Source organism: Chiloscyllium punctatum, chromosome 42 (genome assembly GCF_047496795.1).
Source record: "Chiloscyllium punctatum isolate Juve2018m chromosome 42, sChiPun1.3, whole genome shotgun sequence".
NCBI lineage: Eukaryota > Metazoa > Chordata > Chondrichthyes > Orectolobiformes > Hemiscylliidae > Chiloscyllium > Chiloscyllium punctatum.
Window position 1 is genome coordinate 23,029,108 of NC_092780.1, and position 23,097 is coordinate 23,052,204.

Consider the following 23,097-nt stretch of genomic DNA (forward strand, 5'->3'; position numbering starts at 1 on the left):
GACCCTCCTTCTGGGAGTCTCCATGCCATGGTGCACTACAGTCTGTGATGATTCCTCATTTCTGCTTGGAATGTTTCTCTGGAATCACATCACTGAGAAGCTGTCCTGTTTCTGTTACTCCCCTGATATGATCAGTGCATCCAACTGGAATGGACTCAGCAATATCTTTGCTGTTGTACTGATATGACAGTGCAGAATAAGAGAAAATTATTATAAAGGCATTAGCAAGCCCAGGAACAACAGTAACCTCCCAAGGCTGCTGCACAGCCTCAAGCGGGAGAAACCACAGTAGAAAGTCCCCTCAGAATGTAGAGGAGAATAAGAAAAGAGAGAATTTATTATCCTTGCTGTCACTTTCTTCAGATGACCCACACATATTGCAAGCACAGACTGAAGGTATCCCAGGACATTGTTATGCCTCACTGGGGTAGCACATTGGACACAAGTCCAACTATTCCCACATACGCCAGAAAAGCTTAAAAATATGTTGAAGTATGCAATGTCCCAGTTTACCTGTCTGATAGATTCAAGTTAATGGAAGCATGGGCCAGTTTCTGGACATAAATGTGAGCAATTGCTCAGTGCAAATAAGTAGATTCTAACCAGGAGTGAGCAATTAAAAACCGTTAGCATGTAACTCTATTCATTCAAACTCTAACCCTTTTCTAAAGTGCTCACCCCCTATACACTCAGACAGATTAAAAAACCTTTGTGAGCACAGTGGCTCAGTGGTTAGCACTGCTGCTTCAGAGTGTCCGGGACCTGGGTTTGATTCCAGCCTTGGGTGACTGACAGTGTGGAGTTTGCACATTCTCCCTGTGTCAGTGTGGGTTTCCTCCTGCAATCTAAAGATGTGTAGGTTAGGTGAATTGACCATGCTAAATTGCCCAGACTGTTCAAGGGTGTGTAGGCTAGGTGTGTTAGTCAGGGGAATAAGTCTGAATGTGTTTATCCTTTGGAGGGTTGGTATGGACTTGTTGGGCTGAAAGGCCTGTTTCCATGCTGTAGGGATTCTATGAATAGAATCCATAGGTGCAGAAGTAGGCCATTCAGCCTGCTCTGTCATTCAATGAGACCATCACGGCTGATCAGATAATCCTCAATTTCCAGTCTTTGAAAGTGTTTCTGTTGCATTGCTATCTTATTCGTAAAGAGCTGAGAACGAATGTTGAAGTGAATGTGGATTTCAGGGTGTCACATTCATTGCTACGCTGCAGGAGAAATCAGTATCAATGAGCACAGAGAAATGCAGGAAATATGCTCGATGGATCACCAACATTTTATGTTTAACGTGTGATTATTTGAAATGCTGGAGACATAACAAATCCCTTACCACATCCAAGTTTGTTTTTTCCAACACATCAACTAACTTTTCAAGCTTTGTTTCTTCCGTGAATAAAAAATCCTCATCCACCCACAGAAGGTATTTCGTTGTGACCTGAGAAGCTGCTAGGTTTCTCCCAGCAAACCAGCCCTGACATGAAAAAAATGACAGCAAAGTGAAGATCAGTTATTGTGTGCATTTATGCATTTACAACATCACTTTTGAACTTTAGTTTCAGATAGTGCAGATGATATTGTTTTAAAGTTGAAAGTCTTTTGTTAAATAACATTCGTAAACAGGTGGAAGTCAATCATTCAGAATCTATTTGGTTGTTTTTGAGATCTGTGACAAAAGTCAAAATTTCACCTGAATACCAGTGAAGTAGCAATGATTGGGATGGGGTAGAGTCAGCATTTTCTTGAGAAAGCAGTATTTGCAGACAAGAATACTTAACAAAAATAATGATGTCTGACCAATATGACACTCTCCATGTTGCAAAGCACAGAATTATATAAACTAAAAGAGTTACTATTCCTCATATGTTCATAAGATCCTTAAATAACATCTGCATTTGCTAGATTGACTATAATAAGATAAAAAATGATATGAGTCATAGAGTCATAGAGATGCACAGCATGGAAACAGACCCTTTGGTCCAACCCGACCATGCTGACCAGATATCCCAACCCAATCTAGTCCCACCTGCCAGCACCCGGCCCATATCCCTCCAAACCCTTCCTATTCATATACCCATCCAAATGCCTCTTAAATGTTGCAATTGTACCAGCCTCCACCACATCCTCTGTCAGCTCATTCCGTAAACGTACCACCCTCTGCGTGAAAAAGTTGCCCCTTAGGTCTCTTATATATCTTTCCCCTCTCACCCTAAACCTATGCCATCTAGTTCTGGACTCCCCAACCCCAGGGAAAAGACTTTATCTATTTATCCTATCTATGGCCCTCATAATTTTGTAAACCTTTACAAGGTCACCCCTCAGCCTCTGACGCTTCAGGGAAAACAGCCCCAGCCTGTTCAGTCTCTCCCTGTAGCTCAGATCCTTCAAGCCTGGCAACATCCTTGTAAATCTTTTCTGAACCCTTTCAAGTTGCACAACATCTTTCTGATAGGAAGGAGACCAGAACTGCACGCAATATTCCAAAAGTGGCCTAACCAATGTCCTGTACAGCCGCAACATGACCTCCCAACTCCTGTACTCAATACTCTGACCAATAAAGGAAAGCATACCAAACACTCTCTTCCCTATCCTATCTACCTGTGACTCCACTTTCAAGGAGCTACTCCAAGGTCTCTTTGTTCAGCAACACTCCCTAGGACCTTATCTGCTCTGCTTTGTTTTCCCAAAATGCAGCACCTCGCATTTATCTGAATTAAACTCCATCTGCCATTTCTCAGCCCATTGGCCCATCTAGTCCAGATCCTGTTGTAATCTGAGGTAACCCTCTTCGCTGTCCACTACACCTCCAATTTTGGTGTCATCTGCTAACTTACTAACTGTACCTCTTATGTTCGCATCCAAATCATTTATGTAAATGGCAAAAAGTAGAGGACCCAGCACTGATCCTTGTGGCACTCCACTGGTCACAGGCCTCCAGTCTGAAAAACAACCCTCCACTACCACCCTCTGTCTTCTACCTTTGAGCCAGTTCTGTATCCAAATGGCTAGTTCTCGAGAAGGTGCAATACTTGACCTACTCTTCGGAAATAAGGCAGGGCAGGTGACTGAGGTGTCAGTGGGTGAGCACTTTGGGGCCAGCGAGCATAATTCTATTAGAGTTAAAATAGTGATGGAAAAGGATAGACCAGATCTAAAACTTGAAGTTCTAACTTGGAGAAAGGTCAATTTTGACGGTATTCGGCAAGAACTTTCAAAAGCTGATTGGAGGCAGATGTTCGCAGGTAAAGGGACGGTTGGAAAATGGGAAGCCTTCAGAAATGAGATAACAAGAATCCAGGCAAAGTATATTCCTGTCAGGGTGAAAGGGAAGGCTGGTAGGTGTAGGGAATGCTGGATGACTAAAGGAATTGAGGGTTTGGTTAAGAAAAAGAAGGAAGCATATGTCAGGTACAGGATAGATCGAGTGAATCCTGAGAAGAGTATAAAGAAAGTAGTAGTATACTTAAGAGGGAAATCAGCAGGGTAAAACGGGGACATCAGATAGTGTTGGCAACTACAATTAAGGGTAACTAGAGAGATAGTAGGGCCCCTCAAAGATCAGCAAGGCGGCCTTTGTGCAAGAGAAAATTGTCTTGTACACACTTAAGAAATGCCTCTCCATCTAAACCTTTAACACTATGGCAGTCCCAGTCGATGTTTGGAAAGTTAAAATCCCCTGCCATAACTACCCTATTATTCTTACAGATAGCTGAGATCTCCTTACAAGTTTGTTTCTCAATTTCCCTCTGTAAGCAATTCAGCAGTTTAACTAAACGTAACCCTGTTCAATTCAGGAGAGAAAGGTATTGGTGTAGCCCTATGTTTCATATCTTTAATGAAGTATTTAAATGAGGAAACAAATGTAAACAGAAATTGCTGGAGAAACACAGCAGGTCTGCAGCATTTGTGAAGAGAAAACAGAATTAACATTTCATGTCCAGAGACCCTCACAACCAGAAGTGTTGAGTTCCTCCCGCAATTTCGGCTTTTGCTTTTATTTCAGATTTTGAGCATCCACAGCTCTTTGTTTTATTTGACTTAAATGGTAAGTTTGATATATACCCCAGTGCCTGTAATATAGGAGTCGGATGCTTGTTTGTATTTTCATACACTTTCAATCCAACATTATCCTCCTTGTCCTTGTCCTTGTCCTCCATATTCCTTCTTGCTGCCGAATGTGTCTGTCTATTTTTGGTAACACATGATTGTTAGATGTTTGTATATTTTAAAACAGATTTTTTTGATGAACATATATATTTTTAAATGTAAGTCACAATGAAATTCAGACCTTCAGCAATAACTGTGTTTCTTGGAATGAACTACAATTTTGACAAAATAATATAGGTATTTCCTTCTGTGGTTGAATGGGGGCTGGTGGCGCAATGGTGATGTCACAGGCTAGTAGTTCAGAGGGAAAAGCAAAATATTGTGGGTGTGGAGAACTGACATAGAAATGGAAAATGCTGGAGAAACTCAGCAGCTTGGGCAGCATCCATAAAGAAAGGAATGGAAAAATAAAGATGTTCTGTCTAAGTATCTTTCCAAAGCCTTGCGAGAAAGTCACCAATACCTTTAGTTAAACTGTTGACTTGCCTACATCAGTTTTTGTCTTGCTGTAGTCAATCTAGCAAATGCAGATGTTATTTAAGGATCTTATGAACATATGAGGAATATTAACTCTTTTAGTTTATATAATTTCGTGCTTTGGAACATGGAGAGTGTCATATCGGTCAGACATCATTATTTTTAAGTATTCTTTGCTGCAAATTCCACCTCACCTTTTCCTGACATCTCTTTGGAGTTTCTTCAGTAGTTTTTATAGAATCCCTACAGTGTGGAAACAGGTCATTCAGACCAACAAGTTCACACTGACTCTCTGTTGAGCATCCCACCCTGACCAAACCTCTATCTTGTTCCCCTGCATTTTCTGTGCTAATCCACTTTACCTACAAATCCCTGGTCACGACTGGCAATTTAGCACCACCATCCACCTCATCTGCACATCTTTGTTCTGTGGGAGGAAACCGGATCACCCGGAGGAAACCAATGCAGACTCAGGGAGAATGTGCAAACTCCACACAGACAGTTGTGTGGGACTGGAATCAAACCAGATCCCTGGCGCTATGGTGCTAACCACTGAGCGACTGTGTGTCCTGAGATGATTATGTTTTGTTAATAACCCAGTGCTTTAGGCTAATACACTGAGCACTTGGGTTCACATCTTACCATGACAGCTGGTGGAATTTAAATTCAGTGAATAAGTCTGGAATATGAAATAGTGGTGGTAACCATGACAACGATCATCAATTGAACCCAACAGGTTCACAAATGCCCTTTCGGGAATGAAATCTGCCATTCTTACCCATTCTTGCCTATGTGTGAGTCTAGACTTTGAACATGTGATTGAGTCTTAACTGTCCTCTGAAATAGTCTAGCAAGCTTTAAATTTTATAGAAATTAGGGACGAGTAACAAATGCTCATCCTGCCAGTGACACCTACATCCCACGAAAGAATTAAAGAAAAATGTACACATTAAATAAATAAGATATTTATATTATCTAAGGAAAGCATTGAGACTTTGGTAATACCAATTCAATAGAGACTAGAAACTCTTGATGGAAATAGAATTGTATGAACGTAATTCTGGTTTACATTATCAGTGCTGCAAATGATGACCAAAACGTGATTTACTGTACTTTTCCAAATGGCATCATGTATTGTTCAATGTGAGGTCCTTCAATTTTCTCAGGAGTTTCACTGTCATCTGCAATGATTATGGTTATTTCTGGGTAAAAGTTACGTATGCTATTGATTAAGATCCGAAGTTTATGATATCTTAAGAATGTCTTTGTCACTATTGTAACCAATGAGTTGATGTTGCTGTCTGGAATAAACATTAAAAAAAACCTGAAATTAGTTGTAACAGCAATTGCAGTCAGACATGATGATCAATGTTTGACTTAATAAAAATAATTTTGAGATTTAATGAAAATTCAGAAATCACACAAATTAGTTATAAACTAAATTATTATCTACTGTTGGCAAAAGTGGATTCATGCTATGCCTTAAATATTGACTAATCTTCAGCTACTGACACTAATTTTCTTTTCATAGCTCAAATTTAAGTAAAATTTACCTGGACCAGGATCAAATAACCTTGGCATTTGGGGCTGTCTGATGATGACTGGAAAAACAGCAGTATGTTCTTCAAATTGAAAATATACTTTTATAGAAAAAAAGTAGAATCATTTAATGACAAGCACTAAATAAACAAATCTCTGATAAACTAATGTAAAATACTCTAAATATATAAATTAGCCCATACCATTTATAGTCGAAGAGTGTAGTGCTAGAAAAGCACAGCCAGTCAGCAGCATCCGAGGAGCAGGAGAATCAACTTTTTGAGCATAAGTTCTTCATCAGGAATGACATACCATTTACATCCCATTAGCCCATACCATTAACACCCCATTAACCCATACCATTTACCCCCCTCAAACTTACTGCAGGAATTAAGTACTGCTCCTTGGAGATGGTCTCTTGGCCTGTTAATAGGGGAAGCCGTCTGACACCTTCACTTCTTGCACCATTGTGCTCACTTGTCATGCCACTAATACAAATCCAGGTGCTAGGCTGGTCAGTCATTTCCTCCACCATGCGAACCCCCTCATTGACCACTCCCCACCTCCCCACCCTCCAACACACCCCACCGCAAACAGTCTCCATACCATTCTGCCACGCTGGCTTTCCTTTCACCTCATTTTTGTTTGATAGCTTTTTATCCCCCCCACTTGCCAGTTCAGCCTTACGAACAGCTGTAAGCTACGAAAGTGTCTTTTCACCATTTGTAAAGGTGATAGAAATAGAATCCTTGAATGAATCCATTCCTTATAAGATGCTGTGTGAAATAACTCCATAGAGGCTGGTATCCTATCACCAAGCCCCCCCCTTTATTTACATGTGGAGGGTCCCTGACACTGATCCAGTGCCCTCAGAGCCAGCTCTCAGAGTGAATGGAACCTCTGACACTCCTGTTTATATCTGTCAGCCAGGGCTTCCTAATTGTGGACCAGGTGAGCAGTCCCAATCAGAGAACTTGTATTCTATGATGTCCATCTGGCTGGCTTTATTACAATAACTATAACCCTCCCCCTCTGAGACTGAGGATATAGGTTGGTGTGTTTTTTTTGTGCCTCCTCCTGGGGCATCTTAGCACTAGGTCTGGTTCATCTAACTCTGCCTCAGGTACGGGCAACATGTAATGCATAGATGCTCACCCCTTGTACCTGGAACATCTCGGAAGAAATCCATTCCCTTTTGCTGGTGGCAAAAGTGCAGAGGAGGTGACATCTGCCATGTCCATCTCAGATTCCAAGGTATTTTCATTGTTTGACGGAGAGGGAGAACACATGGGTTCCAGACTGATGGAAAGGCTATTGTGGAGCCGGGCACAATTTGCTCCTGCACTGTTTGCAAGTCTGCAGCATTCATGTAATCCAAGTGCTTGTACAGGACTTTCCACATCACTGGACTTGACCTCATCTCGACCATGCCTCTTACCCATCAAGGGTCACTCCCATGGATGTCTACGTCAGGCTTTGTCCCCTGAAGTAAACTGCTTCCTCTTGCTTGACAGAGCCTTGTGTCCAGCATTCACATTCCTGCTGGTGTTTCACCCATTCCTCCTCCAAGATCCAGGTAGATCAGATTTAACCTGATGTGGAGTCTTCACCCATTAGAAATTCTGCTAAATCTATCCCTGTTGTTGCATGAAGGGTGGTCCTATAATCCAACAGGAACTAGGATGGGTTGGTTTCTAATGATGTTGTAACATAATTCTTTAAGCTCACCTTCAAAGTTTGGAATGATCTTTCTGCCAGACCATTGGATGATGGATGGTGTGGAGCTGTCCTAATATGGTAAAAAAAACACTTGACCTAAGGAAATACTCAAATTCCCCGCCGGTAACCGATGGCCCCTTATCTGTGATCAACACTTCAGAGAGTATGTGTATTGCAAACACTACACTCTGTTTCTCTATTGTTGTCCATGTATTTGATGAATGAAGTCTATGTACATCCAGCCACTTTGAGTGGATGTGCACAATGACTAAGAACATTGAGCCCATGAAAGGGCTTGCATAGTCAATGTTTAACTGAGTCCAGGATTTACCTGGCCATTCCCACGAATGTGGGGGAGTTGCAGACAGTAATTTTTGTCCTTATTGGCACTCTTGGCACTGCCCCACTAAAGCAGCAATGTCTGCATCCAATCCTGGCCACCAAACATAACTTCTCACCAACATCTTCATTTTGGAAACCTTTGGAAACCTACTGGTGGAGTTCAACCAGTACCTGACAGCAAACTTTGCCCATATCACTCTTGCTCCCCTTAATAATACGCCGTCCTCTACAGTAATCTGATCTGGCCGGGTCTAAAAAGCTTTCAGTACTGGTTGTGACATCCACCTGGTTTCCCCTATCACCACGAACTGTTTCAGTTTTGCCAGAACCAATTTTGTCCCACAAGCTTAGGCCGAGTCTTTTACTATAGTTAGTGATAACTGAACCAGCTGCTTCAAATAAGAGACCGGAACTGAAGTTGTACCTTTAATCTGTTACGGTTCCTTGGCATAGGTTCTCAGCCTGGCCGAGGTCTTGTGCAAACTTAAGGGCTGGAGTCCAGAATGAATTTTGTTAAAGATTGGTTCGGTAATCTCTTAACTAGCCGCACCAGTATTGACTTCCATTGAAACTGGATGGCCACTTAAGCAGATGCTTATTTTGTTTGGTTCTGATTAAATTGCTAAACAATTTAACTATTCCAAACCAAACATAGGTGGACTTTCCATGGCATGCATGCTCCTGGATACCAGCCTACAAGCTCTCTTACTCAGTTTAGTTCCAGTGAGACTCTTTTGCTGTTTGCAGTCCACACACGGGCAGCAACTTGCCTGCCCAGATCCTGAAGAAAATTTTAAAAGTTTGCCGAGACTTGGTTTTGTTTTGAGTTTTGCTGTGGGCTGCCCTAGAGTTCCTCTGTTCAGGGTATGTCCTGACTGAGACTAAGCAAGTGCCTTCACTTCAACCATGTTCCTTAAGTTCAGTTAGACTGGCAAAGGTGTCCACTTCCATCGAACTACCCTGCAACTCATATGCTCCACCTGCTGCATTTTCCAAAGATGAAGCCAGTTGTAGTGCCTGTTTGAAGTCCAGTTGGGCTTCAGTGATTAGGTGTTTTTGCATGGTTACATCATTACTCTTACACTTCATTAATGGCTAACCCGAGGTCACATGCCTCTGCCAGTCATCTTTATCTCATCAAAAATCCCGATATGGATTCTCCTGGTTCTCGAATTGCTGAGTACAAGCAATAGCATATCAGAAGTAAAGGAGGTTTGGGGTCATAATATTCCTTCACAAAATTCACCAACTCTTGAAAGATTTTAGCATCTATTGCCTTGGGGACAATTAGGCTCCTAAAAACTGGAAAATCTATGGGTCCACAAACTGTCAGGATTCATTGATTTTCGTCTGCCCCAATGTGATTTGCCTGGTAAAAATACCAAATTCATTCCACATACTGGCCGCAGTGTTTGACAGCAGGATCGATCGAGTCAAGTTTCCTAAATCATGGCATGATTCCAGAAAATCTTGCCCCAGCTCAACGATTTGTGAGCAAGTTGCTTCAGGAACATGCTTTTCTCTTGTTGCAACAGAAATAAGACCACAGAGGCCAGTATCCTGTCACCAAGTCACCCTCTCTTTACACATGAAGAGTCCTTGACATTGATCTAGCTCCCTCACAGCCAGCTGTCAGATTGAATAGGATGTCTGACACTCATATTCCATGAGTTCCACCTGGCTGACCTTCATTACAATCATCCCACTGCATCTCTTTAAGCTTTACCAGTCATGATTTTCCGACATCCTTTCCTCTACTCTTTATTTTAATTCCAAAATTAGCAAAATTTGCATTGGAAACTGTATATAATTATGGCAGGAAGCTGATTAGATTAGATTCCCTACAGTGTAGAAACAGGCCCTTCGGCCCAACAAGTCCAGACCAACACTTCGAAGAGTAACCCCACCCAGATCTATTTCCCTCTGACTAATGCATCTCACACTATGGGCAATTTAGCATGGCTAATTCACTGAACCTGCACAACTTTGGATTGTGGGAGGAACTCGGAGCGTCCGAAAGAAACCCATGCAGGCATGGGGATAATGTGCAAACTTCACATAAACAGTTGCTCGAGGTTGGAATCAAACTTGGGTTCCTGGCACTGTGAGAAATCAGTGCTAACCACTGAGCCACTATTCAGAAAGTGTGCTCCAGTTCTATCTTTGTACCCAAAACTTGGCAGCATTTGCCAGGAGACAAAAATTGTTCCTGGGTTCAGAGATATTTTATAGACAAAATAAAAATATACTATGCTTACCTAAATCAACAGCATCAATTTGGTACTTTATACTTGTGTATGTGACATGTTTGAGTATACTATTGACGATTTCCAAACTTGGGCTTGTTATAGTCAATTCATTTTTACCTACTCCATTTAACAGGCCATCAGAAGTTTCAACAATTGCATTGAATAGTCCTTGTATGGCTTTCAGTTTGACCTTGGCACAAAAACAAATAATTTGTTCATATAAATATTGGCGATTCTCCAAACCTTTTTGCATTATGTCTGTAGCAGTAACAAAGCAGAAGTGGGGTGGAACCTTGTTGTGACATAGGTGGGGGGGGGGGGAGGGGGTTGGGTGTGTGTGGGCAGAACCAGCAAGAGGCCCACGCTCCCCCTTTTTAAGAAAGCCCAATGAGCTCCAAGCTTATTAAGCAGTGACAAGGCGACTGGAGGATTAATTCCCTTAGAATTATGATTCAATACCCATAATTAAATGGTCGCAATATCATCTACTGAGAGCCATGGTGGGGTAGGGTGGGGGGGGTGTGGGGGGTAACTGTGATTGCCACAGAAATGTATCTCTGGAATCCCAGGATTATGAAGTGATCATAGGCTAGGATGAGGGGAAGGGGGAGTGATGGATTTCCACAGGATGCAGATCTTGAGTTGTGGGTGTGAGACCCAGAGGGAAAGCCCCCTAAAAACCAGTAACACTTGGAAAAGAAACTAATGGTTCTGTGAAAGCTCCATTTTGAAGTAAGCAAGCTGAGTTACAGTGTTACATGTCATCAGGAGGTTTTTTACTGGCTTTCCTTCTGGGAATGCAAGAGGATTCGTAGGATCTCCCAAACCCTACCCAATGTCAACTCCATCAATCAGACAGTGATTACCTTTAATCAGGGGACATTCCCTTATGGGGGAGGGGCTTGGGGTTTGAGCTGTCATGGACGCTACATGGCAACAGGTTCAGCTGCAGCTGGGTCAATCACAGCAGCGGTGGAATGAGGCCTGAAGTGGTCACTTAAATGCCTCAAATGTGGGGTGCATCAACCATGGACCTTCCAGTCCAGAATGTAATTCAGGTGGGAGGGCAGGAAGGTATCTGGGTCTGTTGCACCACTATCCCATTCTATAATGTGCCTATCTTACCTTGGGTAAAGGGGGCAGAAGATTCCACCTGTACTATTCTCACTTAAATTGTGTCAACAAAATTAATTCTTTACAAATTCACTGTCATTTCACGTACCATATAATTTTCTCTTCCTGAGACATGCACTCCTAAACCTAGAGCAAGGTAGATTTTAAAAGATTAATTTTGAAGTGGTGAGAAATCAAAATGTATTTTTTAAAAATCTATTGATTGAAACATGAAACTAATACACAAAACCTGGGATGAGAATAGAATACAGGGGCATGACCTCAACTCCTTGGATTGGATAGCTTAGAGGAGAATTGGGCTCAGCTATGATTATATTCTTCATGATTGATTCAGTTCTGTAAAGAAAAAAACTCATCTCAGAACAATACAACTCTGAATACACCCTTTTTGCTGTCATTGTCTATAATCACTGTCAATCATCAAATGTCTACTGGAAGTCTGGAATTTTTCATTGGAAGTCACAATGACACTATACATACAATGGCAGCAATTGAGATGTTACAGGGAGATGAACAAGAAATAAATCTGAGACCACAGGAGAAAAATATACCTCCCAACAATCTCTTCAGAAAAAAAGATTCCAAAACACCTTTTCTTTACCAAGGTCATCCATGTCAATGACATTCCATTTTGAAAGTTAATGCACATAGGAACAGAAGGTGCAATCACCTTCACCCATTCCTAAAAGCATGTTTTCAACGGCATAAGTTTGGTTACATTCAGGTAGTGATTTTTTTTATGGCACTGTCTCATGAACCTTGCTTCTTGTCCTGAAAGTGATGCAAATAAACACATAGTTGATTATCTTTAATAAGTTACCTTTTTTTATGTTGTTCATATTGCAGTCTTCTTCGTTTCTTGACTGACAAAATGTCTTTCTGAATGTAAACATTTTCAAAATCATGTAAAACCATTTCTGGTTCCAAAGCTGGGCAGCTGCATTCAGTTTTGCCATAGGTCCTGCAGAATCAGAAACATTTCAAATTGAGATTTGACGGTGCAACAGATACTAAAAAGTCATTTTGATTAACAGCTATCATATAGGATAAAGAATAAATCTAGAAATAATTCAGATATGCAAAAAAGGCAGCATATTATTTGTGGGTAACTTTAATCTTTATGCAGATTGAGAAAATCAAATTGGCAGCGTTAACCAGCGGGGCGACTTCTTAGAGTGCATTCAGGAGAGGTTCCTAAAACAATGTATTGTGGATTCAAATAGAGATCAATGTATTTTGCAACTGGTAATGAAACATGGTAATAAATGATCTCAGAGCAAAAGATTCTTTAGGAAACAATGTTAAAAAACACACAACACCCGGTTATAGTCCAAAAGGTTTAATTGGAAGCACTCGCTTTTGGTGCGCCGCTCTTTCATCAGGTAGTCGAGTTGTGCTCTGAAAGCTAGTGTTTCCAATTAAACCTGTTGGACTATAACCTGGTGTTGTGTGATTTTTAACTTTGTACACCCCAATCCAACGCCGGAAACAATGATCATAACATTAGATTTCGAAGTTCAGTCACAGAGTGAGAACCTTTGGTCAGAAACAATTGTGTTAAACTTAAAAGAAGGTAACTACATCGGAATGAGGGTAAAGTTAGCTGAATTGGAATGGCAAAGGAGATTAGCAGAAAATGGTTTTGATAAATAATGGCATTTAAGAGAGGAGTCCATGGTTTGCAAGAAAGATATGTCTTAGTGAAGAAGAAGTATCCTAGGAAGGGGATAAGCCAATCACGTGTCTGGTTCCTTCCAGGCTGAAGCAGCCACTGTATGTAATCTCTCCAAAAGCATCATTCGTTGTTGCATTATGGATGTCATTGGTACTCCACAACTCCCTGACTCCAAATGTGAGCAGCATGGAAGTCACATGAAATGTGCAAAAGAAAATCAGAAATGTGATTAAACTGGACAGTACTGGAGGAGAACTTGGGTACTCAGTCAGTTATAAAACCAGATGTTTTTACACAGATGTTTGCACTAACCAAACAGTGATCAACTCATGAGGAGAGGAGGAAGAACTGGAAGGGAACAAAGGGATGAGGTAACTCATCATCACATTCTTCTTTATCTTATGGGCTGTGATGTTAAAATAAAAGCTCCTGCAAAACTTATGAATCAAATGTCATCGAGATTTTGAATAATATTAAATAAGACATATTTAGTTGAAACTTCTATCTTGCAGACATCAAGGTAATACACAAGGAAACCGATGTAATGGAAAGCCAACATTTGTACTACACAGGAGGATAGTACTGATCAGCATTCCTTCTAAATGTTGTTCCAGCAGCAAGGGCTTCTGAGGGCCATGAGGTCAGCAGGGACTTTGAGAACCGAGCGCTGATACTGCGATCAGCATGCTGACGCCAAACCCCATCAGAGAACCTCACTGCGGCTGGGGTTGTGCTTTCCAAGGTGATCTGAGACAGACTGGGCATTTTCCAGGATCCACCTTAGAGTCTTTCATACCAAACATACTGACAATCCATTTAGGATTCTCAGTTGGGCCCACAGTAAGGTGCACTTGTGTGTACTGGAAGTTGCATATATTAATACACAGGGCCTTGCTTTTGCAAACAAAGGAAACATTTTAATGCATTATGTCGGCTTCAATTCAACAAAATAGGTGACAACCATTTGTTGGTTCATTTCTTAGAGCAATGCTGTGACCAATTAGAGTCAACCTGTCAGGTTTTGTATTTAATGAAAACTGGCCGTTAACTGTCAATCATTATTAATTGTTACATTTCCTTGCAATGTCTTTACCAATCAGAGTCTACTTGACAACCAATCAGCACTACCTTTGGCTGAGATATAAATGTTTGTTTTCCCATTGCATTGGTATTTTGTGAGTAGTCCTGATGCATGCACGACAAACAACTTCAACAAAATGTGTCTTTTTTTCTGGCAACACTCAGTTCATCTGCTACTAAATGGCTATTTTCTATTGTTGCTGTGTTTGTCTTAGCACTCATATAAGATATTGGCCTTCAGTGAGGGAGACTTCAGATGTCCTTGATCAGCTCTAGCCCTATGCATAGTGACAGTGAATTGCACGATCTCAGCATGGCCCAAATTAGTCTGGGAGGGTGGGCTGATACCGAGGGCATGGGTGTTAAGATCATAAGGATATAAGACCATAAGACATAGGAGTAGAAGTAAGGCCATTCGGCCCGCCGAGTCCAGTCCGCCATTCACTCATGGCTGATGGGCATTTCAATGCCACTTACCTGTACTCTCCCTGTATCCCTTAATTCCTTGCAAGATTAAGAATTTATCAATCTCTGCCTTGAAGACATTTAATGTCCTGGCCTCCACTGCGCTCCGTGGCAATGAATTCCACAGGCCCACTACTCTCTGACTGAAGAAATGTCTCCTCATTTCTGTTTTAAATTGACCCACTCTAATTCTAAGGTCCTAGTATCCCCGCCTGACGTAAACAAATTCCCAGCATTCATCGTTTCTAAGCCATGCATTATCTTGTAATTTTCTATTAGACCTCCCCTCAACTGTCTAAACTCTAATGAATATAATCCCAGGATCCTCAGCTGTTCATCGTACATTAGGCCTACCAATCCAGGGATCATCCGTGTGAATCTCTGTTGGACATGCTCCATTGCCAGTATGTCCTTCCTGAGGTGTGGGGCCCAAAACTGGACACAGTGTTCTCGATGGAGTCTAACTAGAGCTTTATAAAGTCTCAGAAGCATGTCACCGCTTTTACATTCCAACCCTCTTGAGATAATGACAAGATTACATTTACTTTCTTAACTACAGACTCTACCTGCAAGTCAACCTTTAGACAATCCAAGACTAGCACTCCTAGATCCCTGTGTACTTTGGCTTTATGAATTTTCTCACCATTTAAAAAATAGTCCATGTCTGTATTTTTTTCCAAAGTGCAAGACCTTGCAGTTGCTCACATTGAATTTTATCAGCCATTTCTTGGACCACTGTCCTAAGCTGTCTAAATCTTTCTGCAGCCTCCCCACCTCCTCAGAAGTACCTGCCTGTCTGCCTAACTTCGTATCATCGGCGAACTCCACCAGAATGCCCCAAGTCCCTGCATCCAGATCATTGATACGTAAAGTGAACAGCTGCAGCCCTCGCACTCAACCCTGCGGAACACTACTTGTCACTGGCTGTCATTCTGAAAAAGAACCTCTTATCCCAACTCCCTGCCTTCTGTGAGACAACCAATCCTCAATCCATGCCAGTAGCTCACCTCGAACACCATGGTATTCACCTTACTCAGCAGCCTCAGGCCTTTTGGAAGTCTAGGTAGATAACATCCGCTGGGTTTCCCTGGTCTAACCTACTTGTTACCTCTTCAAAGAATTCTAACAGGTTTGCCAGGTTCGACCTCCCCTTACTAGATCTATGCTGACTTGTTCTAATCCGACCCTGCACTTGCAAGAATTTAGAAATCTCATCCTTAACGAAGGATTCTAGAATTTTACCTACAACCGAGGTTAGACTAATTGGCCTATAATTTTCCAACTTTTGTCTTGACCCTTTCTTGAACAAGGGGGTTACAACAACGATTTGTGGTGGTGGTAGTAGGATAAATACTGATATCCTGAGGGAAGACAGCAGAGTCTTGCTCCACGGTGCCAATACCCTGGGGCAGAGTTTCAGCCATCCTAGTGTAGTACTGAACTGTGGTGCCACCCTGTTAGCCCTTTGAACCAGTATCTGGGGCAATGATGGCAGCAGACTGAGACTTTGTAGTAACAAGTTGAGCTTGCACAAGACAGTCTAGCGTGGCATGACTCTGAGCTTGGGCAGCGTTTCCTTCTGTAATGGAAGCCAAGGCATTGGCCACCAGATACTGCATCATGCAATAAGCCACTGCATCCGTGTTGGAGAGGATGGGTTCCCAAGCTATGTGCGAAGCCTTGTCCTAAATTAATGCTGGATTCCGAACTGTTGCTTGACAGGGACAGCACAGGTTTTGGTAAGGCTGCCAATTCACCAAGCATCTTGTTGTGTAAACTGATCATCCTTCTTCTATACATCACCCCATTGAACTCCTGAACTGAGTGCTGTGCTGTAGAACAGATGTGTACTTTACCCTCTGATGATCTGACATCTCTGCTACACTTAATTCTTCTGTTGGCAGGCCCCATATGCCCAGTGTCTCCTTATGTGCAAACCCCTCCTTCAAGCTACATTCTAACGTATGTCCATGTTAATATCTGAGCTGGTGGCTGACCAAGTGATGGTGCTTCTTCACCTTACTGCATTCTTGCTTTTTCACCCTTTTCAACACTGCGTGACAAGATTGCAATTCTCAAGTATCTGACTAGAGTGCACAAGAGCCGCACTGTGGTGAAGAGAAGGTGAGAAAGAAGGTGGTGGGTTATCTCCTGTTTGTTAGGCTGGGTGTGTGCATGTCAGTAAATTGTACCATTGATCAGAGTGCTGATTTGGCAAAATGCTAAAATCATTTAATGACAAATGAGATCAACATCTGAAACTGACCCACTATGGCTAACCTACCTGGTGGAAACCAAACAACTACTGCAGCAGCAAAAAAACAAGAAAAGAATTGGTGAGACTGGACACTCATTAGAATTGGCTATGAGAAAGAAAAATATATTGGACCAACGGGGGTTAAGACTTTGTTAGAATTAGACTAATCCAGGATGTATAAACAAAAGCTTTCTTATAAATTGGAAGTTGTTAAGGAACAAAACAGTAAATGTCAGGAACATCTGAACCATTTAAATGGCCCTCAGTCACTGAACTGGAACAAAATGTGGCAGCAGGGCTTCAGGATCAGCTAATTCTGGAACAGGAACTGCAGTCCATGAAAGAAACATTTGACAACACAAACAGAAATGACCGACAATGTCATTGTGACTGTGAGTAATCAGCAACCCTTTCAGACACACTCGCCATCATGAGGTCAGGGTGTGTCACTACCCCTATGTTATAGAATCTCACAGTCTCACTTAAAATCATAGAATTCCTACAGTGTGGAAGCAGGCCATTTGGCCCATTAAGTTTACACTGGCCCTGTGAACATCATCGCACCCAAAGCTACCACATCCCTGCATTTCCTGTGGCTAATCCTCCCAGCCTGCACACTACAGGCAATTTAGCATGGCCAAACCACTTAACCTGCACCTCTTTGGACTGTGGGAGGACACTCATGCAGACATGGGAGAATGTGTAAACTTCACACAGACAGTAGTATATTGAACCCACTCCTGGTGCCGTAAGGCAGCAGTGCTAACCACTGCGCTACCGTGCCATCATAAATCAGAAAGGAATAATTGTTGTATATCTACCTTGCAATTAAGATAGTTCATCTTTGAGAACTTCATGTGCTGTCTGCATGTAATTTTGCAACTCTGCCAGTTAGTCTGCTGTGGCCCTGCAAGCTACATACAAATGCACACATACGCACACACATACACATGCACACTCATACACGTGTGCACACACACATTCACACAAACACAAATTGGTTGGTTATTTTAATGTTTTACAATATTAAATAAGCTAATTCATGGAGTTTTAATTAATCCCTGATGAGTAATAGATTATTAGACTGTTAACATTAGACAATAGAGTGGAGAAGAATTGAGTTCCTAGAACATGCTCAAGTAACACATTAGAAGAGACTGTGGAATGAGGAGGAAGAAGGATGTGAGAAGCTGTGATCATACTGTTATCTTCAATGGTCTCAGCTCTGCTGCTACTCACATCTTCAACCATGGTCAATGATTGAGCACCATCGCTTCCATAAGGTTAAGGAACCAGAACTGTGCCTATCCCAATGCACCCCCCACCCCCTGACCTGTTCGGTGCCTCCAGCTGTGAGCTATTTTGACTTGCAAAAGAGAAAAGTGCATTTACCAGTGAGTGAGGCACAATATATTGGGTAATTTGATTGTCACACCAAATAGCTGGCAATTTGTGTAAGTTGCTAAGTGCGTGCTGGTGAGGTGAAGAGGTATGAATGTGATTGATGAAGGTTCTTGGTAGGTGAATGCTGTGGTGATGTGCATAGAATAGTGTGTGGGGCTTGTGCTGAGGTGTGGCAGCTGAAGACACATACTCTGACCCTGACCACTGGCATGATGTCATTGAAATTCCTGTGGCATAGAATCCAGTCTGGGGTGAAATTCTTGGTCGTGAAAATCTCCATTGTCTGATCCCACTGCCCTCTTAGAATTTATTCCTTGACCTCCTTTAAGAGATGCAGGTGATTTTAATTAGTGCAATCTACTTTAAACGGTGCTAGATAGGAGTCTTGTGGTAGTGAGCATACCAGTGGACTGAGAGCCCTCGGTTCACGTCCTACTGCTCCAGGAGATGTGTAATAATATCTCTGAATAGCTGGATTAGAACAATAGGTTTTTTAAAAAAACTGTTAAGTGGTGCTAGAGTCTCACAATTATGCATGCTAACTTAACACAGTGCACATAACACGAGCCGTAAGCTAATTTAGTGATGTTTAGATGCTGACTACAACAAAATGCATTGGATGTAGACTAATCATACCTTGCCACCCTCCGCCCAATATCAGGCCTTATCAGGGAGTGGCATGGTGGCTCAGTGGTTAGCACTGCTGCGTCACAGCACCAGGGTCCCAGGTTGGATTCCAGCCTTGGGCAATTGTCTGTGTGGAGTTTGCACATTCTCCCCGAGTCTGCATGGGCTTCCTCTGGGTGCTCTGGTTTCCTTCCACAGTCCAAAGATGAATTGGCCTGGCTAAAGTGCCTATTGTGATAGGTGTATTAGTCAGAGGGAAGTGGGTCTGGGTGGGTTACTCTTCAGAGAGTCGGTGTGGGGCCAAAGTGCCTGTTTCCACACTGTAGGGAATCTAATCGAATTGTGGCCGTAGGCTCCAGAGATTCTTCCTTTATTTTGAGAACTTACTCAGTTTCAAAGAGCAAAGAGGACCAAAAAAAAAAGTGACTTTGGATCTCTGTTCCATTTTATGCTATTCAAAGATTTCCTGGGATCAGCAGTGGAGAGCAGCATCCATGAAAATGAAGTAAGTGACCATTATAGGATCTTTGAACTTTAACTTGATACATTCTTGGTAGCCACTGGAGGGCAATGTTGCAGGAAGATATTGGCTTTATTTCTTGGTTTGATGGATGGTATCAAGGGCAGGTCTGCCTAAAACATTTGCTGGCTTTTTATTCCCCCGGGCTTCAGTGGACCCCAACTCTGGCAGCCTTGCAACTATATTTCTTTTATAGGAAACTGAAAATCCTGAAGATGGAGGCCATTCCCCACGGTTGCAGCATTCTCAGCTGGGTTTCTGCTCCCAATATCTGGCTACAGGACTCATCAAGCCGGTTCTTTCCTAGTCCAGTTGTTGGATACAGGGTAGACAGAAGAAAAGCGAGGTGACAATGTCAAAGTCCTAAAACAGGATTAGAAGGGAGGATAAATATTACATGAAACAAAACTTACCAGTTTCCTCCGTATGGAGATAGGAACGTTAGTTTTTCCCATGGTGTTAGGTTTAAGTGCTGCTTGGTGTTGGGGTTGTTAACTCTCCTAATGGGTCGTAAATTCCTGGATGTGATAAAGATCCTGTTGATGACGACGCTGAGCAGAAAGGCTTCCAATCCAGCTAACATGAAAATCAGGCAAAAAGTCTTGTACTGCATGCTGGAGGACTTGTATGTAATACAAAGTAAAGTCATGGATTATTAGATTGAAATCAAACCATTTTAAATATACTGAATATGTGCAATATGAGCCACTCTGATAAGTCAACACTGCAGTTTTTGTAAGTCACTCTGGTAGTTTACCTTCAAGCTAGCATCTTATTTTTATTTCTACTTTTTTAGTACTTTGTATTTTCTATACTGATTTCTAAAGCATCAAATTTTCAATACCAGATTTAATCTCAATTGTTTTAGTATTTTTACTTCACTCCCTAACTCTTTCACCACTGTAAATATAACTTTCTCCGGACTTGTCCTCTCTGTCATGATATTCCCTTAACATGTTAACTTGACACATTCACAGACTTTTCCTTCTGTCCACATAATTCACATCTTCGAGTTTCTTTCTTTGAACTACTCCACAGAGACAGTTAATTACATTAGCAACAACATTTTGAGCACTGGCCTCTCTAACCAGCTTTCACTTTTAGTGTTTGTTCAAATGGTATAAATACTTTCCCAAGTTTGGCTGAAACTATATAAGCTTTCAATGACTTTGCTTGTTTATTTTTTGAAAGTTGCTAGTAGATTTGTCATTCCAAATGGAATAACTTTACAATTGGAGCTTCAAACGCTTAACATTTCCTTAGTTTCTCAGTCAATAGAACTTGCTAATATCTTTTTAACAAGTCAAATTTAGTGACAAGTAATGCTTGTCTTCTTCTTCTTAATCTCTCCTCTGGTAATGGCTAAGAACCACATCCATTACTGTGTTGACTTCACAATAATCAATGTAAAGTCATTGTGACCCATCCAGTTGTAGCAGTATGATGTTAGATGAATTGACATAACAATAGCAATGTTCAATAATGTCATTATTCATCTTGAACTTGATTTACCCAATAAGGGGACCAACCATATTGATCAGTACGGTACAAATTTGATCCATATGTGAGTTGATCTCTTTCAATTATGTCCGAATAGGGACTGTTTGCAGATCTGAGCCCAGTAGAGAATAGATTGCAACATATGCTGAAAATAGAAGGTGACGTTGCCAGAGGTTAGGATTATCAAGAGCATTGCTATTACCAAGAAAGGAGAGGGAAATCAGTTTCCACATTTTAATCTTCTCTGGTCAGTTGCAGCAATTTTAAAAAAAAATTAGTTTGCAGCTATTAAATTTTAATTATGACATAATTAACCTAATGAACAGGAATGAAGGCATAAAGTTACCGGATTTTTTTGACTGAAAGAGTAATTTTGCTACTATTAACACTGAAAAATAATAAAAATATAATAGCAAACACACAGAAACAGAAGTAATACTTTTAAAAATAAGCAGGTGAATGTGCCTAGTACAGACAGGAGTGTAAAGGAATGAATGGTAATGTGATGACCTTGTGGCATTATCACTGGACTGTTAATCCAGCAACCCGAGTAATGGTCTGGGGACCTGGCTTTGAATCCTGCCACAGCAGATAGTAAAGTTTGAATTCAATGAAAATCTGGAATTAAGAATCTAATGTTAACCATGAATCCATTGCCAATTGTTGGAAAAAGAAACCCATCTGGTTCCCTAATTGCTTTCAGGAAAGGAAATTGCCATCCTTACCTGGTCTGGTCTACATGTGACTCCAGACTCACAGCAATGTGATTGACTCTGGGCAGTTAGTGATAGGCAATAAATACTGGCCTAACCAGTGATGCCCTCATTTCATGAATTATTAAAGTGGGAAAAAAATGGAAATTAAAGTTCTTGAATGGTGAGAATGACCTGAGTCCCAAAGGCTTAACAGTTGTCATGTTTCCAAAGCAGTGGAGAAGTTTTAAGATATCCCTGTTTTCTCAATGAATGGTTGCTTTTCCAAGCTGTGTATCTTTTGGTTGCTGGATCCTGAAGTTGAGAGATACAGGGTGAGAGCAGTTTGGTGTACGTCTTGATGTTATCTGTTTTTATTTCATTGGTTTTCTCTGTCTTACTACACAAAGCAGTTGTGCAAAAACATCCATTCCTATCTTCCTGAATGCTAAGGGTCAAGTCAAGTCTGCTCTTTCTGGTTAATCAGTTTGTTTGAGTGATGTAAATACCTTTTCCAGGTTTGGCTGAAGCTATATAATCTTTAACCATACTGATTATTATGTTTTCTTCATATTAATCAATGAAAAGTCATTATGATCCATCCAACTTCGGTGCTATGATGATAGATGTGTTGAAATTACTATGGTGTGGTTCAGTAATGCCATAATCCATCTCAAACATAATCTCTTCCCTCACTTGAGCTAATAACGATATAGGTACATTATATTATAAGCACCAAATCCTAAACAATAGCATCATGAATGGTGTTATAACACTGAGATAGACAGCCAAACCAAATAAGCCTTCCTAACTCTCTATACACAGCACAGTATAATTAAACAATTTGAAGACCCCCCAATAAGACTGCCTGACCTGCTGTGCTTTTCCAGCAGCTGAAATCCTCACTTTGTATAAAAAACCCCAACAGTCACTCCAACGGTTCCTAACCAGATTTTCAAATCATGAATCCCAAACTTTTTAAATAATTAATTTCAGACCCTGGTTTTAAAAGACTTAAGTATTTATTAAAGAAGCATACTAACTTTAGCAGAGGAAAAATTAAAAAAAAACAAGATAGGCTGATTAATGTCAATGCTTTAAACCCAAAACATTTCTTTTCAGTCCCTATTCACACAAAATACAGACAGGTGGACAAATACAGTTAAGGGATAAACAGAAAAAAATAACAGAACTGGCCCAATTGTTTAAATGCCTTTCACAATACTTTATTTTACAGGCAGAAATGTGGACTCCTTGGCTGTTTTTCTGAAATATTGATCCGGATCACCTTCTTGTCCATCCAGGTAAAA

General features: G+C 41.2%; 1 protein-coding gene across 1 annotated transcript in view; it reads right to left on the reverse strand.

Moving 5' to 3' along the window:
- The window catches only part of LOC140465528 (beta-1,4 N-acetylgalactosaminyltransferase 2-like), a 36,827-nt gene extending 16,619 nt beyond the window's left edge, over positions 1-20,208 (reverse strand). Inside the window, exons 1-8 of the mRNA XM_072561067.1 lie at positions 20,009-20,208; positions 12,388-12,528; positions 11,797-11,903; positions 11,656-11,693; positions 10,443-10,623; positions 6,138-6,224; positions 5,698-5,885; positions 1,334-1,474 (exon numbers count right to left, since the gene is read on the reverse strand). Coding sequence (XP_072417168.1) covers positions 1,334-1,474; positions 5,698-5,885; positions 6,138-6,224; positions 10,443-10,623; positions 11,656-11,693; positions 11,797-11,903; positions 12,388-12,528; positions 20,009-20,208 — 1,083 coding nt within the window. The remainder of the gene's footprint in view (positions 1-1,333; positions 1,475-5,697; positions 5,886-6,137; positions 6,225-10,442; positions 10,624-11,655; positions 11,694-11,796; positions 11,904-12,387; positions 12,529-20,008) is intronic.
- Positions 20,209-23,097: the final 2,889 nt, after the last annotated feature.